This window comes from Anastrepha obliqua, chromosome 1 (genome assembly GCF_027943255.1).
Source record: "Anastrepha obliqua isolate idAnaObli1 chromosome 1, idAnaObli1_1.0, whole genome shotgun sequence".
Taxonomy (NCBI): domain Eukaryota; kingdom Metazoa; phylum Arthropoda; class Insecta; order Diptera; family Tephritidae; genus Anastrepha; species Anastrepha obliqua.
In genome coordinates, this window is record NC_072892.1 from 66,220,405 (window position 1) to 66,235,573 (window position 15,169).

A 15,169-nucleotide genomic window follows, 5' to 3' on the forward strand; every position below is an offset into this window, starting at 1 on the left:
GTAGAATAATGTGTTAAGGGGGTCTTCTACCGTCGCGCCTTAATCTCGGGCCTATTTTTGGGAATTAATTACAAAGCAACCACTTGAGATAATGAAATCAGATTTTTTTTATTTAATTTGCACAAGTTTGCACTATTTAAAAATATATTTTTCAAATCGAATTCTTTGGCCCTGTGTCCTTGAACCGTCCTCGAGGTTGCCCTTGTAAAAATGTCCTAGGCGACTTTGTGGCACGCGATCGACCATTTTACTTATCTGAAATCAAAAAAAATTTTTTTTTTATCATAAAGTGTAGCGTTGGCTATGTTTTCCCAGTGGCGATTTTAAATATGTTGAAATTTGTAAAAAATGCGTGATTTTAAAAAAAAAGTTTGAAAATTTCCTCTTTTTTTTACACTTTAGAGGCCCGCAAAATTAAACTAATCAAAAATTGAAAAAAGTGGTCTGGGAAAACATAGCGAGATGTTCACTGAATAACTGGAAAAAAGATGGAATGAATTCGACAAATATTTATAGTAGATGTGTGACCAGAAAGTTGAAAAAAGTCAACTTTCGGGAAAAGGCGTTTAAAGATAAAGTTTGGTATAACACATGATTGCAGCATGCATGTATTCTCCCCGAAATGCTCATGAAGGAACATGTTTTTCATAAAACCCTCTTTATAGCATACTCTTAACATTAGTAGCTTTTAAAAAATCTAAAAAAAAAAAATCGATTTTTTCAAACCGTGACGGTAGAAGACCCCCTTAAAATGTACAACAAAAATATTTACCATACAATTTTATTATACCCTATGCCCAGAAAGTACCGGGACTTTTTAAATAAAACAAAATAGACTTAAATTTCAGGCAAATTTATTTTATCTCCTTCAAAATATGACTTGTCTAAAGCAACACACATGTGCCAACGTTTACCCCAGTCGTCCATGCACCCCTGGTAGACCGACGAAGGGATGGCCTTCAGCTCCTTCGTCGCTTTCTCTTTGATTTCCTCTATCGACTGAAATCTCCTTCCACGAAGTGGTAACTTCAATTTGGGAAGCAAAAAGAAGTTGCATGGGGCCATATTAGGGGGATACGGCGCTTGCAAGATGGTATTTACTTGGTGTTTGGTCAAATAATCAAGCACAATTTGGGCTCGGTGCGATGGCGGGTTATCATCATGCAAAATCCAAGAATTGTTTGCCCACATTTCCGGCGGGCCAGGCAGACACTAATGAGCCAATGGCGCTAAAAAGTGCCAGAAGTGACAATATAAGATAAAAATATGGACCGGTTCCCACGTGCGCGGTTTGTTTAAATTAAACATTCCCGGTAATTTTTAATCATGGGGTAAGTCTCACATTAATACACTAAAGCTGAAAATTCAACTTAAACGCCAGAAATTAACGTTGAAATGTATACTGTAATTCACCCAATCGAAAAATGTATAATTTTTGCAAATGGCGTCATACGTCACTCATATCTGACACTTGTGAACTAGACAACTGTAACATGCAAACAGACAAGCAAGGGAGCGCGTAAAAGTCCAAATTACGATTTCCATCAAACAAAATATTTTTTTTGTCAAAAAGTTATTCAAAAACAAAATGTGATCATTAATTTCGCGCCACCCTGTACTTGTACCTTTAAAACGCCAAGATAGAAAATTGCATTGACGGTTTCGCCCGTTGGCACAAACTCCTTGTGGACTATTCCCTTGGAATCGTAAAAACAATTGAACATCGACTTGTTTTTTGACTTCTCCAAACGCGATTTTTTGGGTGGTGGCTCATCTGGGGCCTTCGATTCGACACTCTGACGTATAATTTCAGGTTCATGTTGGAAATACCACGTTTCATTACCAGTTACAATGTTGTAAAGGAAGTTCTCGTATTTTCTCGTCTCTTTAATGAGGTTTTTCGAATGTTGAATTCTGAACAATTTTTGGTACTCAATTAACTTGTGCGAAATGAAACGTGCATATACCTTTCGTAAGCCCAAATCATCAATTAAAATGCGATAAATCGACGTTAAATCACAAGATCTCGGTGGCCAAATGTGATCACCTCTTCGAGAGATAACAGGGTCCGGAAACTTTTCCCGTAAAAGATCAATGGTTTCGTTGCTTCTGTGTCACGTAGCGCCGTCTTTTTGAAAATAAACGTTGTCCAGATCAATACTATCCAATTCAGGCCATAAAAAATCGTTAATCATCGCTCGAAATAGCACCTGTTATTCAAAATAACACCTGTTATTGGAAAACCCTTTATAAAAACTTTTCATATTTCTTCGATTAGGATTGAGAAAAAGTATTAAAAGTAAGTCATTGAGCACTAATTGATTCTAAATTGACATTTAATGAAAGTTGAAAGAATGATAATTCTTATTTTATTTTTTCTTAGTCCGAATTTTTAATGAAACTATCCGCAACTGGAAACATGTAGACATTTTTTGAAGCATTTTCTTTACTCATGCTGTCAATTAATTTGAGCTTTTCTTCTGGGCGTCTACAAAACAGAATATTTTCTAAATTGGTCAGTGTAAAATTCTGGCTGATGACGAGTTTCCTTCAAAGTTATTCCACGCATTTCGCTTCTTCGGTATTCTGAATTATTATTTGGTCATCTCTTGGCGTGGTGTTGGCGAGATATTAAAAACCATATAGGTATTGTGTCACTGAAATTTCACGGTGTTTCCATAGAATTCCACGGAATTCTGTTATATATGATATCAACTTTTGTAGTCCCATGTAAAATCTGTATTTATTGGTCGAAAACATTATGAATTTGCCGGCATATTCACCGAACTAAGCCTGCTGCGACTTTTTCTGTTACCAAAACCGAAAATAAACCCGATATCAGAAGTGCATCGAAGATTCGTAGCGAAGCGCCGGTGCATTATATCTGGATAAAGGACTACTTTGAAGAGGGCAAAAATATATGGATAAATAAATATTTTTCGGAAAAAATAAAGTCAACTTTTCTGTTTAATAAACCCCGTAGGATTATATATGTATATTTATTGATTTTTTGTGAGCTATAGGAAAGTTTTTCAAAAAAACACGTAAAACTCAGAAAAATGCATTGGTAGTACAGTCCATATAATTTAATGTTTGATGATTATTTCATGCAAATGTTGACCGCGACTGCTCTTCAAATGGTCCATCCGCTTAGTCCAATTTTGGCATACTCTTTCCAATGTTTCGGCCGGTATCTCACATATAAATGCTTTAATGTTGTCATCCAATGCGTTAATTTAAGCAGGCTTGTCTGAATAGACATGAGCTTTAACATAGCCCCACAAAAAATTATCTAAAGGCGTTATATCGTACGATTTGGGTGGCAAATTTTCCACGCTGTTGAGTAACAGAGGCCCAATTGCTGGGAACGGCGTCGAATCGATCATTGATGGTCATCATTAACACTGGCCGATACAGCTGCGATATTTTCTTCAGTTCGCACTCTACGTAAGCTTGTTGGTGGTTTAATGTCCAATAATGTAAATTTGGTTCTAAATTTAGTCGCAATAGCTCGAATAGCTGCTTCAGTGAGTCGATTAAACTGACCATAAAATGGAAGAAGCGCGCGATAAACTTTCTTAACAGAACACGCATTTGTAAGAAGATTTATGGCTAAATTACAGACCAAACTGACGATGTTCGACAGTGAAACAAAACACGAAACGTGCGTCAGCTGTTTAAACCAACTGTTTAAAAATATAATAGCTAAAAAATCACCCGTTATATACTTATATTTACCCTATATTTAGCTAAAAGTGCTTGCCGCTGTTTATTTACTTCCTACATCCACCCTTTCATTTTCTATGATTATACCACAAAGTTGCAAATTACATAACTACTAACAAAACTAACAAATTACATAAATACTATATATACGTGTACTTTTAAAGGGTCTTTGAAAAGATGCGCCTAGATATTGTTCTAAATTAAAACATGTAAACATTTTTTTTAGATTCTTTCAGATTTCACTATTTTTATTCAAAATACGGCTCTTAACAATTATATGTGAAGAAAGACATCATTTTAATATCCACCATGAGCACCAGGTCTACAGGTAAAATCCGCAAAACAGTCGATTCATGAACGGCTAGTTGTTGAAAACGTTGCGATATCGATGTTGAAGGCGGTTCAGTAACACTCTGCGCTACAGCAGCAACATTTTCAGCAACATTTTCAGAACGTTCAGTTTTTGGTCTGCCAGTCCTATTTCTATACTGCAAGGTCTCGTTTTATGCGGACTATTTTTATGCGATTTTGAAGTTGTGCGGTTTATATTTGTCCAAAAATTTCTTGGACTAATATTCTTATTCCTATTCCTTTTTCGCAAATATCTATTGCACAGACAGTCTCATCTGACGATGAAAGTGATTTGAAACCACTTCGCAAACCGTGCAAGGCATTATCAGATAGCGATGATTAAAAAATTTAAAATTCAATAAAATAAAATGAATTAAGTTTGAATGCAAGTTTATATTAAGATTTTTCAGACAATCGAAGTAATTTATAAAGCAGCCTATTTCTTTTCATTTCTGCAAGCTTTTTTATGCGGCAAGTGAATCCTTTTTATGCGAATTTATTATTTCTGTAAAACGTATCCACCGCATAAAACGAGACCTTACAGTACTCCACAGAACCAGTTTCTTGAAATCTTTTCCCCAACCTTTGAATTTTCGTCTGTTTCTGACGATTATTTCCACCAAAAAATATCACGAGTTTTGCGATATGTTTTTCTTAAAGATAGGCCTTTTTCATAATATGCTTTAATAATTTGAACGCGTTATTTTATCGTATAAAATTATATATCGTCTACTTGCCACATATCACAGATGACATAAAAAAGGTGCCGTCTAGGAAGTATTCACTAAACACATAAAGCCGAAAGACCCTTTATAAGTATATTCAAAGATGCTTCAATGACAAATATATTAATTTGCGCATTTAATCATATATCATACTTGCCCTAATCACTAATTCGTAACCTTACAATTTCTACTCATATACACTCCGGTGCAAAATTATAAACACACACATTTTTTTGTGTTTTTCCCCCGTTTCTTTTTTTTAATATAGTTCATAGTACAATAAAAACCATATAGTTTCCAAAGTTTCAAAGTGCCAGTTTCAAGTGACCTCAAAATTGTGTTAATTTTTGACAATTTTTTTTCGCGAATTTTTTTTATATGGATGAAAAAGCCTATCCCCGGAACAAAAAATTTTACCAAAAATCAATGGTAGTTTGCAGTCAGCTCAAACTTACAATTCGTAATACTAGAATTTAATGTGCTATAATATAAAACTGTTTACTCAGAAGAATTCTAAAAAAGTTAAAATGGTTCAAGTTTTGACGAAATTCAGAAAAATTGTGTACAAAGTTTGAAACTTTGTGTTATATTGTTTTCCGTTAGAATATGAATGTATTTTTATAAAAAAATGGTGGTGTGTTTATAATTTTGCAACACGGTGTATATGAGAAGAAATTGGAGTGGTGCGAATTAATAATGAAGAGTGCAAGTATTATTTGCTTACCGTTTGTCAACGACGATATTTTCATATAAGTACACTGGCGGTCACACGTAACTTGCTACTCCTTTATATATTTATTTATTTATTTAATTTTTTATTTAGTTTTTTATTTATTTATTTCTTTTTTTTTATTTACTTATTTTTTTTTTATTTCTTTTATAAAGTCAATGGTAAAAACCTTATTGACTAGATATAAAGTAAGGTTATTATTTATTTTGTGGAACAACATCAAGACGCACGCCACAAATAAGAGGAGGAGGAGCTCGGTCAAACACCAAACAGAAATGTACGCGCCAATTATTTATTTTTTTTATTAGGTAACCCCCTTGATTTTTTTTTTAATTTTTATTGCGCAAATAAGTATACCTTATTTGCCTATTTCAAACGGCTACTTTTCATTACTTTTTGTATATACCCAAGACAAGTTTAATTGAGTATACCTATTACGGCTCCAGATACTTGCGTATCGAATAGCTTAACATTCACTCGAAACTCGTTCAACTGCTCAACTGCTCTCAGGTTTTTTAAAATGTTTCGACAACATTTGAGCAGCTAAGCAAAAAATTGTCAATTTCATTTATCAGCATTTCTTTAGTTTTCAAACGACATTAAGTCTGTGTATTAATAAATTGTAAAACTAAAAAAGTGCTGATAAAAAAGTCAAAATAATCAAAAGGATTATATATAAATATAATTGGGTGCTTGGCCGAGCTCTTCCTTCTATTTGTGGCATGCGTCTTGATGTTGTTCCACAAATGGAGGGACCTACAGTTTTAAGCGGACTTCGAATGACAAATGACTTTTATGAGGAGCTTTTTCGTGGCAGAAATACACTCGTAGGCTTGCCATTTCCTGCCAGGGGCGACCGCTATTAGAAAAATGTTTTTCTTAATTTTAGCGTTTCACCGAGATTCGAATCTACGTTCGCTCTGTGAATTCCGAATGGTAGTCACGCACCAACCCATTCGGCTACGGCGGCCGGCAAAGGATTGCTCGAATTAATAAAATCGAGAGCTCCCACGCCTATTTTTTTATATCTTCTTTCATAATTCTCATTTGTTTTTCAATTTTTACTAATTTTCTATATTGTTCCTTAAAATTCATTAAAATAAGTAAAACTAAAATTTAAGGAAATTACACATGGGCTGAAGAGTCCCCGACATTCACATCTTTTTCAGTTAGTACTAACCTTAAAAAGACAGCTGCTAAAATTGTATGATATTCTGCTCATTAGGTCGTGAGTTATAATACCATTCGAGTGAAGCAATGGCTTGAAAAGTGTTATGGGGACTCCGCTCCATTAGAAACACCAATAAAACGATGGTGTACTGACTTCAAAAGTGGTCGTAGTGGGCGCCCAAATGAGGCGGTAACAACAGAAACCATCAAAAAAATCCACAAAATCGTGTTGAATGATCGTAAAGGGAAGTTGCGGGAGTTAGCTGACATCAAAAGAACGATTGGCTTTGTATTGCATGAGCATTTGACTATGAGAAAGTTCTGTCCAAAGTGGGTGCCGCGTTTGCTCATTGTTGACCAAAAACAACATATTGATGATTCTGAGCAGTGTTTGGCCATGTTTAAACGTAATAAACTGGAAGTTTTGCATCTATATGTGACAATGGATGAAAGAAGGAGCCATCACTTCACTCCAAAATCAAAACGACGTCATCTGAGTGGACAGCAACTGGTGAACCTCGTCCAAAGCGCCCGAAACCACAACAATCGGCTAGAAAGGTTATGGCCTCGGTGTTTTGGGATGAGCACCATCGCATATTCATTGACTATCATCAGCAGTAAATCTAATATAGCGTTATTGGAGTGTTTGAAGGCCGAAATTGAAAAGAAATGTTCACACATGGCAAAGAAAAATATTTTGTTTCATCAAGACAACGCACTGTGTCGCAAGTCCATCGAAACAATGACAAAACTGCATGAATAGAACTTCGAATTGCTCCCACATCCACCAGATTTGGCTTTCAGTAATTACTGGCTGCTCGTCGGTAAGAAATTTCGCTCGAATGAAGAGGTTACCGCTGAAACTAAAGCAAAAGATAAATCGTTCTACAAAAGTGGTGTTTTGGCCTTATTGTGGCTTTATTGATTATAAACAAATTTTTAAACTTTTTTACCACTTTGAAATTTATTTTTTGGTTCTTTTCTCAGTGCGTAAGTTGCCTTTTCTGTTATGTCAAGATAAAATTTTCAAAGGAGTAGTTGCGACAAAAACTGAAATTAAGAAGAGAGACTCTGGCAAGAGAGACTCTGCGTTGGATTTCCAGGCTGATTTTGTTATAGGTGTTAATGCTGTGTCTTGCCTCATCTACATATGTATAATAAAAAAATTAGGGTCTGAATTAATCTTATTAGTCTGAATAATCTTTCCTTTCTTCTATCGTCTAGTCTAGGTTTTTCTGCTGGTCCATTTTTTGATGTGGACAATTTATTCTTCTGTAATCTCCCGTTCCGACACCCCTTTGAAGCTTTTTGTTACGCCGCAACCCTTTGGAAGTTAAGCGCGTCCGCCAGTGTATCTATGTATGTATGTATATTTGTATTTCTGTCTATTTTCATTTGCAACTACTAATGAGTCCAATGGTCCTCCGGCAGTCCCTACGTATCACTATATTTATAAGTTACATACACACATGTGTATGTATATGTTGACTCCAAACCTTTTATAAACATAACCAAATACATACAGAAGTCAATATTTGCAATACATCCATGTTCACCTCTCTGCCAACGGTAGGTTAATGATTATTTTCTGCGCAATTGCTGTACTTTATGTGAAGGCTATCTTTTTTATTGTTCAATTTATATTTGTTGTTCTCAACATCGCATTTCCCAACACAAACTGTCGTGGCAATCATTTTTTCTCATACACGACTATACCTTTCAATTATTTATCATCTAAATTATTATTTAGAATTTGTTAGAAAAACGTGAATATCTATGCATGTATGTACATGCATAGGTATTAGATATTTGAACTTATATGTGTTGTGGTCATTAAAGGGCATCTCTGTACTTTTACAGTCAGCTGGAATGCATAGATTGTTTTATTTATTGGTTACACTGTGGGAAAAATTTCTGAAACGACACGAAACGCCGTGACACGTAAACTTACATAGTTTCTTCCGTTTTTCTGTACGAGTATTAGGTAATTTTCTCAAAATATTTCGATCTTAACTTTGCTTATTAACTCTGGGATGTCTTCTAAAGATGAATCGTGTCTAAGAGCATTCTAGGGAAAAGTGCTGCGAAGGGTGTTTGGTCCGCTATGACTGCAAGATGGTATATACTGGCTAAGCTACAATCAAAAATTAGCGCAGTCATGTAATGGCAAGGACATCGTGAAATACGTTATCCCAAAGGCTGCGATGGTTGGGTCATATTACGCGCATAAGAGATGAACACCCCCAGAAATCAATCGTGTCATACAACCCCGTAGCGCGTAAAGCACGAGGACGTCCAAGACGAACATGGTTTGAACAAGTTTTAATGGACCTAAGAAAACTGGGTGTTAGAAACTGGAAAACTGTTACCTAGGATCGAGTTGCATTGAAATAAAGCTAAAACTCACCCCGAGCTGTAAAGCTGCTCAATGATGATGATTATTAACTCTCAAGTGATTTGTCGCTTATTTTTTTTGCATGAAAAAAGTTCCCGTCCTCTTTAAAGTTATGATTCCCCCCAAGTGGCATTCACGCCATCGCATCTACTTTCACAATGGATCGTGTGAATAAATAAATAAAAATTTAAACTAAATTTGAGGTGAATAAACATTTCAGCTGAAACCAGTGCTTTTCGCTGACTAATCGATTTTTTTTATTTCGAGATTGACTCATACCAGAAAGTTTAAGTATAAAAAGTAATGAATACTTAAAATTACTGGTTTATGTTTTGAAATTTGCGAACATACTTCTGCTCAAATATGAACGAGACGTTATCAATAAAACGGTCCGCTGATAACATATGGCAAAAATACATTTTTTGTTTTTTGGTAGGACTGTTATAAGCTTACATGGCAAATTTCAGCGTGATATGTCACATAGTTTGTTTTCTGTGCTACTGTAAACAAGTCAAGCTCGAGTGTGTTCTACGAATTCTCTTTTATGACTTCAATTGTCTCAAAATGTTTTCCACGGAGCGGCAACTTGAGCTTGGGAAACAGGAAAAAACAGCAGAAGGTATATTGTCTGTTTTATATTTTCTTTTATTTTGCAACGATTTCTTTGCTGCTTGGCAAAGGGTAAGTAATAGAAATTTTTCTGCTCTACAAAACTATGTTAATTGAAATTTTGAGTTATGTAATTTTTTATTAGTTTTGAGGCTTAGAAATGGCATATCCAGGAGGCAAAAATCAACTTTTTCCATACCTGCTCTTCTTTGCTTTTCACCGAGGTCAAAAAGCTGCCGAAGCAGCCCATGATATTTGCGCCGTGTATGTAGAAGGTGTTAAGGCGAGAGTACAGCACGGAAAGTTCAAAAATGATGACTTTGACGTCGATGACACGTCTCCCAGCGGTAGCCTTCTGAATTCAATGAAGAACATCTCAAATCACATTTGAAGGAGAACGGTCGGCAAACCAGTCGTGAATTAGCGGAAAAATGAACTGCGATCGTAAACCGATTCTCAATCACCTTAGCTCAGTGAGATGTACCGAAAAATTCAAAGCCTGGGAGGCTGGGTGCCACACGAGCTCGACGAAAAAAACAAAGAAAGTCGCCTTCAAATTGCTTCTCAGCATCTTGCCCGCCATCGAGCAACACGCAGTCATAAGCAGCGCTTTTTGTACCGAATCGTCACGGCAAACAAAGGAATGGGTGGCTCCAGGAGATACCCGAAAGCCGGGAGTCAAGCCGGATCTTCATAGTTACCTGATCGACATAGTCAAACCACGACAACGCCAGACTCCATGTTGCACAAATCCTCGGAGGACAGATTACCGTCTTTTCCACCCTTGTCAAACCATATGAGCGGCGTTGCCTTCGATAACAAAGAGGTTCTTAAAACTGGCTCAACAATTTCTTTGACACTAGACCAGAAGATTTTTGGTGGGACGGCATCAACAAATTGATCGAAAGGTGAAAAGAAGTTGAAAGAGCAACGGCGCGTACACCCTTTTTGGGTGTTTGACCGAGCTCCTCCTCCTATTTGTGGTGTGCGTCTTGGTGAAGGGACCTACAGTTTTAAGCCGTCTCCGAACGGCAGATATTTTTATGAGGAGCTTTTTCATGGCAGAAATACCCTCGGAGGTTTGCCATTGCCTGTCGAGGAGCGACCGCTATTAGAAAAATGTTTTTCTTAATTTTGGTGTTTCACCGAGATTCAAACCTACGTTCTCTCTGAGAATTCCGAATGGTAGTCACGCACCAACCCATTCGGCTACGGCGGCCGCCTAGCAACGGTATATATTACTTAATTATCTTATTGATATAATTATAGTTTTTCGTTTAAATAGAAGTCTTAAAAGACATGATTTCCAAGGCTGAATCCGACCCAGCATTCATCAAACGCATTACTGTAGACGAGACGTGGGTTTATGAGTGCGGCACGCAATCCAGACATCAGCCGCGAAAATGGAAAGCTCCTAATGAGCCAAGGAAAAAAGTACACGTCGTTTTCAGTAAAAAAAGCGATGCTTCCGGTTTTTATGGATTATTGGATTACAACGGTATTGTACGCTACGAATTTTTGTCAGAAGGTCAGATAGTTAAAAAGGACTATTATTTGGGAATTATGAGATCGTCTAGAATTAAAATTTTTTTTTGATATTTCGAAAGTATAGGCTTTTAAGAATGTACTGCCAAATTTTTGGAGAGATATTCCCAGTATTTTTGATTCTACAGCCGTATTAGCAGGTAGAGTCAAGCGGCGGCGTCAATGGAAAATATCCACTCTCAAAACCTTAAACTCAATTATCACAAAACTATTTTTTTCGGCCTGATGTTGTCAAAAAACAAAAAAAAAAACACTATTCAACCAAATCGTCTGAAATTTGAATATGTTGCTCACAACATCAATGGCTATCGCTCGTACAAAATCATATTACTATTTAAATTTTTTTGATTAAAAATTGGAAAAAACCCGATTTTTGGAGTATCAAATTCAAAACGGTGTCATTTTGTCAATTTTTTTTATTCTAGTCATACTGATTAATAATTTTTTTGGTTTTTGTGTTTGAGATAAATAGAAGAGCCAAACTGGGCAACACCGTCCAGGTCCAATTTTTCGGGAAGGTCAACTTCAGCGTCATTTTTTAAATAATTAAAATTAAAAAGAATGGATTAATTTTTTATTTCTGTATGTAAAAGAAGTTAAATAGAAAACCTTAAAAATTAAATATCGTTTTTAATCTTTTTAACGGTAAAAAAAGTTCCTGAAAATATCCTAAATTATCAAGCTCTAGACCACCGGGACCCCTTAAGTGAAGCAATTCGCCAAAAAAAAAAGGATTTGTCGGAAAACAACTCGTGGATTTTACGCCATGATAACGCAACGTCGCACACTGCAATCATTATCCGTGAATTTTCGACCAAGAAGGACACGAATACCATCCAACAGTCAACGAGTTCGCCTGATATGGCTCAATGCGTTTTTTTCTGTTTAGTCTTGTCAAAAAAACAAGCGAAGGAAAGTAATCGCAGAATTGAAGACTGCTCTGGTGGCTTTACCGAAAATAGAGATCCAGAAATGTTTCGAGAGCTGGATGAATGCTGGCATAAGTGCATTTCAGTTGATGGGTAATACTTTGAAGACGTTAATATCACTTTTGAGGAATAAACTTGAATTTTGAATTTTCAGAATAAATTCCGGGAACGTTTTGGTCAAAGTGGTAAATTAATTCATCATCATTGGGCATTACAGCTCTGTGTGAGCTTTGAGGGTTCCTTTCGCCTCGATCCTGGGTTGGTTGCTTCCAATTGTTGACCTTGAGTTTCCCCATGTCGTCTTCTAGTTCGTTAATCCAACTTGATCTTGGTCTGCCTCTTGCTTTCGTTGCAAATGTTTTAGCGTCAATCATTTTTCGTTGAGTTTCTCATGGTATGGCCTAGTCATCCTAGTGTTTGTGCTTTGTTGAACCGCACAACATTTTCCCCTCTTATAAGTTGGTCCAGTTCATGGTTCCCTCTTATACGCCACTCGGCGTTGCCTTTGACTGCACCGAAAATTAGCTTGAAAATTTTATTTTTTTTTTAATTTTTTTTTAATTTTTTTTAATTTAATTTTTTTTATAAATTACTTGAAGTTTGTTTTTGTCGTTTTCACTTTTGTCTTATTCACTTAATTAATTATAATTTCCACTTCAACCTATGAGTAACGCGATAATAAGTCTGTGTGAATTTTTCAGATACAATTTTTATTGGCACCTACAAATACTGCATTTCAAAAAGTTTACAACAAAGCAGCGTGAAATCTTATATTAAATAAAAAAAATATTAATGAAAGTATAAAAACTTTCATATCCCTTGTCATAATCTTGGGGAAAAAAGTATTCAAAAGCCATTGAACACTAATTGACTTTAAATTGACATTTAACGAGGCGAAGGAAAGAAAAAATACGAGCAACGAAAAAACTAATACACGGAAATTGAACTTTCGCGCATATCCTGCAAAAAGTTTACTTGCAAGTTACCAAACAACAGGCAGACTTCAAAACTGAAACGATATACGTATGTATGTATGTATGTGTGCCCTAAGAGGAAATCTCACGCTGTCCTGCACTGACTGCTCCTTTCCGTTGCTTAATTGAGCGAATTTTGTTTTGCAGCAAACTTGCACTTTTGCGATTATCAAACTTTATTTTGCACTCAGCAGATTTCAGTTTTTTTCACATGAAATGAAAACACGACTTTTTTTTAAATTAATTTATATTTCACTTTGACTTCGGATGAAACACAAAAAAAAAAAAAGGGAAAACGGCACGTTGGACTAAAGAGTAGCATTTAAAATGTGAAAGCAAACGATATTATTGAATAATGTGACAATAAGAAATTTCTACTGCATTTTAAACAGGCAGCCAACAAGGTGGAGAACTTGTTGTTGGAGAGCAGCTGAAGTGGATGCGAGGTGGGAATGTTCGGCGGCTAATTTTCATAGAAGCGAACTGCGGTGGTAGCGAAAAGAAAAACGAGTGCTTGAGATATGGCTGTAAGCAGGCCATTTAGGGACTTGTGGCGACAGCTACTGGTCCTTGAGGTGGTGGTTGAGTACGAGTTGGCCTTATAGCTGCTCTGTGTGTGTTTTTCTTTTTTTAAATATTTTCTGTACTCTCCTTTTCACTTTAATATTTTATACTTCGCTAACCCATAGCACAATACGCACTCTGTTGCAGCAATGCAGCAAGCGATGTGGAAATTACTGCATCATTGCTATGCATAGTTAAACAAACAAAAAAAAATAAAAAATGGCTTTGAAGTGATTTCCCTGCTCTTAACTTTTGCTAAGCTGCAAGTGGGCGACTATACAACGGATAATATTAAATTTTCATTCAAGTCCCCACAAATGCTAATTCTTTTCACTCTATTTTACCTCTTCTTTTCTCTTTACAGCTCTCGGTTGGCATCGAAAATGGCGTACTGGAATCGTACAACTCCGATTTCGAATTGCAATTCAGTCATCCACTCAAGCATATTGTGGGCATGTGCCGCATCGTTCATAAGCAGAACAGCACAAAAAGCGCTGGCAATGGTTTTCTTCAGCTGAAAGCCTTCACTGCCGTTGGCAATAGCGGCAATACGAGTGTCTTGAAGTCAGTCAACACTGGTGGCCCCTTAACCACATCCACTTCATACGGTTCACTCTCCACGAGCGCTGCGTTACGTGAACGAGAGCGGGAGCGTGAACGTGAACGTGAAAATGCTTTGGCGGCTGCAAATGGCGCTGACTGTGGTTCTAATGATGCGGCGAATGGGGGGAATGCAAATAATTTCATGGAATTCTTGGGCCCCATTACTGGGCTGGTGTACTTGATGAAGGATCCGCGTGATCCGCTGTTGCATATTTATCTTTTCGAGTGTGATGCAGTGGAAGAGGTAAGTGTGAAAATGTATATAAAAAAAAGTAGTAAAATTTATAAAAAAGGCATTAAAATTGAGAAAAGCAAGTATTTGGTTCAATAAACGATTGAGATAGCGAAAGAGGGGCGTGTCGTTTCTGCCGCTGGATTGCTAATTGTCACAATGGCAGACTTATTTACATGAATCGTTTGGCTTTCTAATCCGACTGACATGATCCAGTCCGCAATCAAGCCGTGGTTTTGGAGTACAAACAACCAAAAACGTCGGTTTACAGCCAAACGGTTTTTTTATCTTAACATCTCCGATCTTAATTAAGTGCATCAAAAATTTTCACTTTGCGAGGTAAAATAGGCTTTAATTTGCAACTACAACCGACAGAAGATGATTTTTTAGCCATCACTTTTCTTAGAACATATCTAAATTATTGGTAAAAACAGTTTGTTTGACGACTCTAAAAAAATGTTGTGCCAAAAATAAAATTGGCCTTAATCAAGAGCGGTTGAAAGTGGCTGCACTTCTTGATATCTATAGAAATTTAAACGCCCGGAAACAATTTTAGAAAAATTTGGCGAAAAAAAAACCACGAGCTGAAATAAAATTAAAAAGGGTCTTTCAAAAG

General features: G+C 36.3%; 1 protein-coding gene across 2 annotated transcripts in view; it reads left to right on the top strand.

Annotated features, from left to right (window-relative positions):
- LOC129244416 (TBC1 domain family member 1) overlaps positions 1-15,169 on the top strand; it is a 125,679-nt gene that overhangs the window by 46,576 nt on the left and 63,934 nt on the right. For both annotated transcript variants that reach the window (XM_054882039.1, XM_054882042.1), the window contains exon 2: positions 14,083-14,565. In XM_054882039.1, the coding sequence (XP_054738014.1) occupies positions 14,083-14,565 (483 nt within the window). The remainder of the gene's footprint in view (positions 1-14,082; positions 14,566-15,169) is intronic.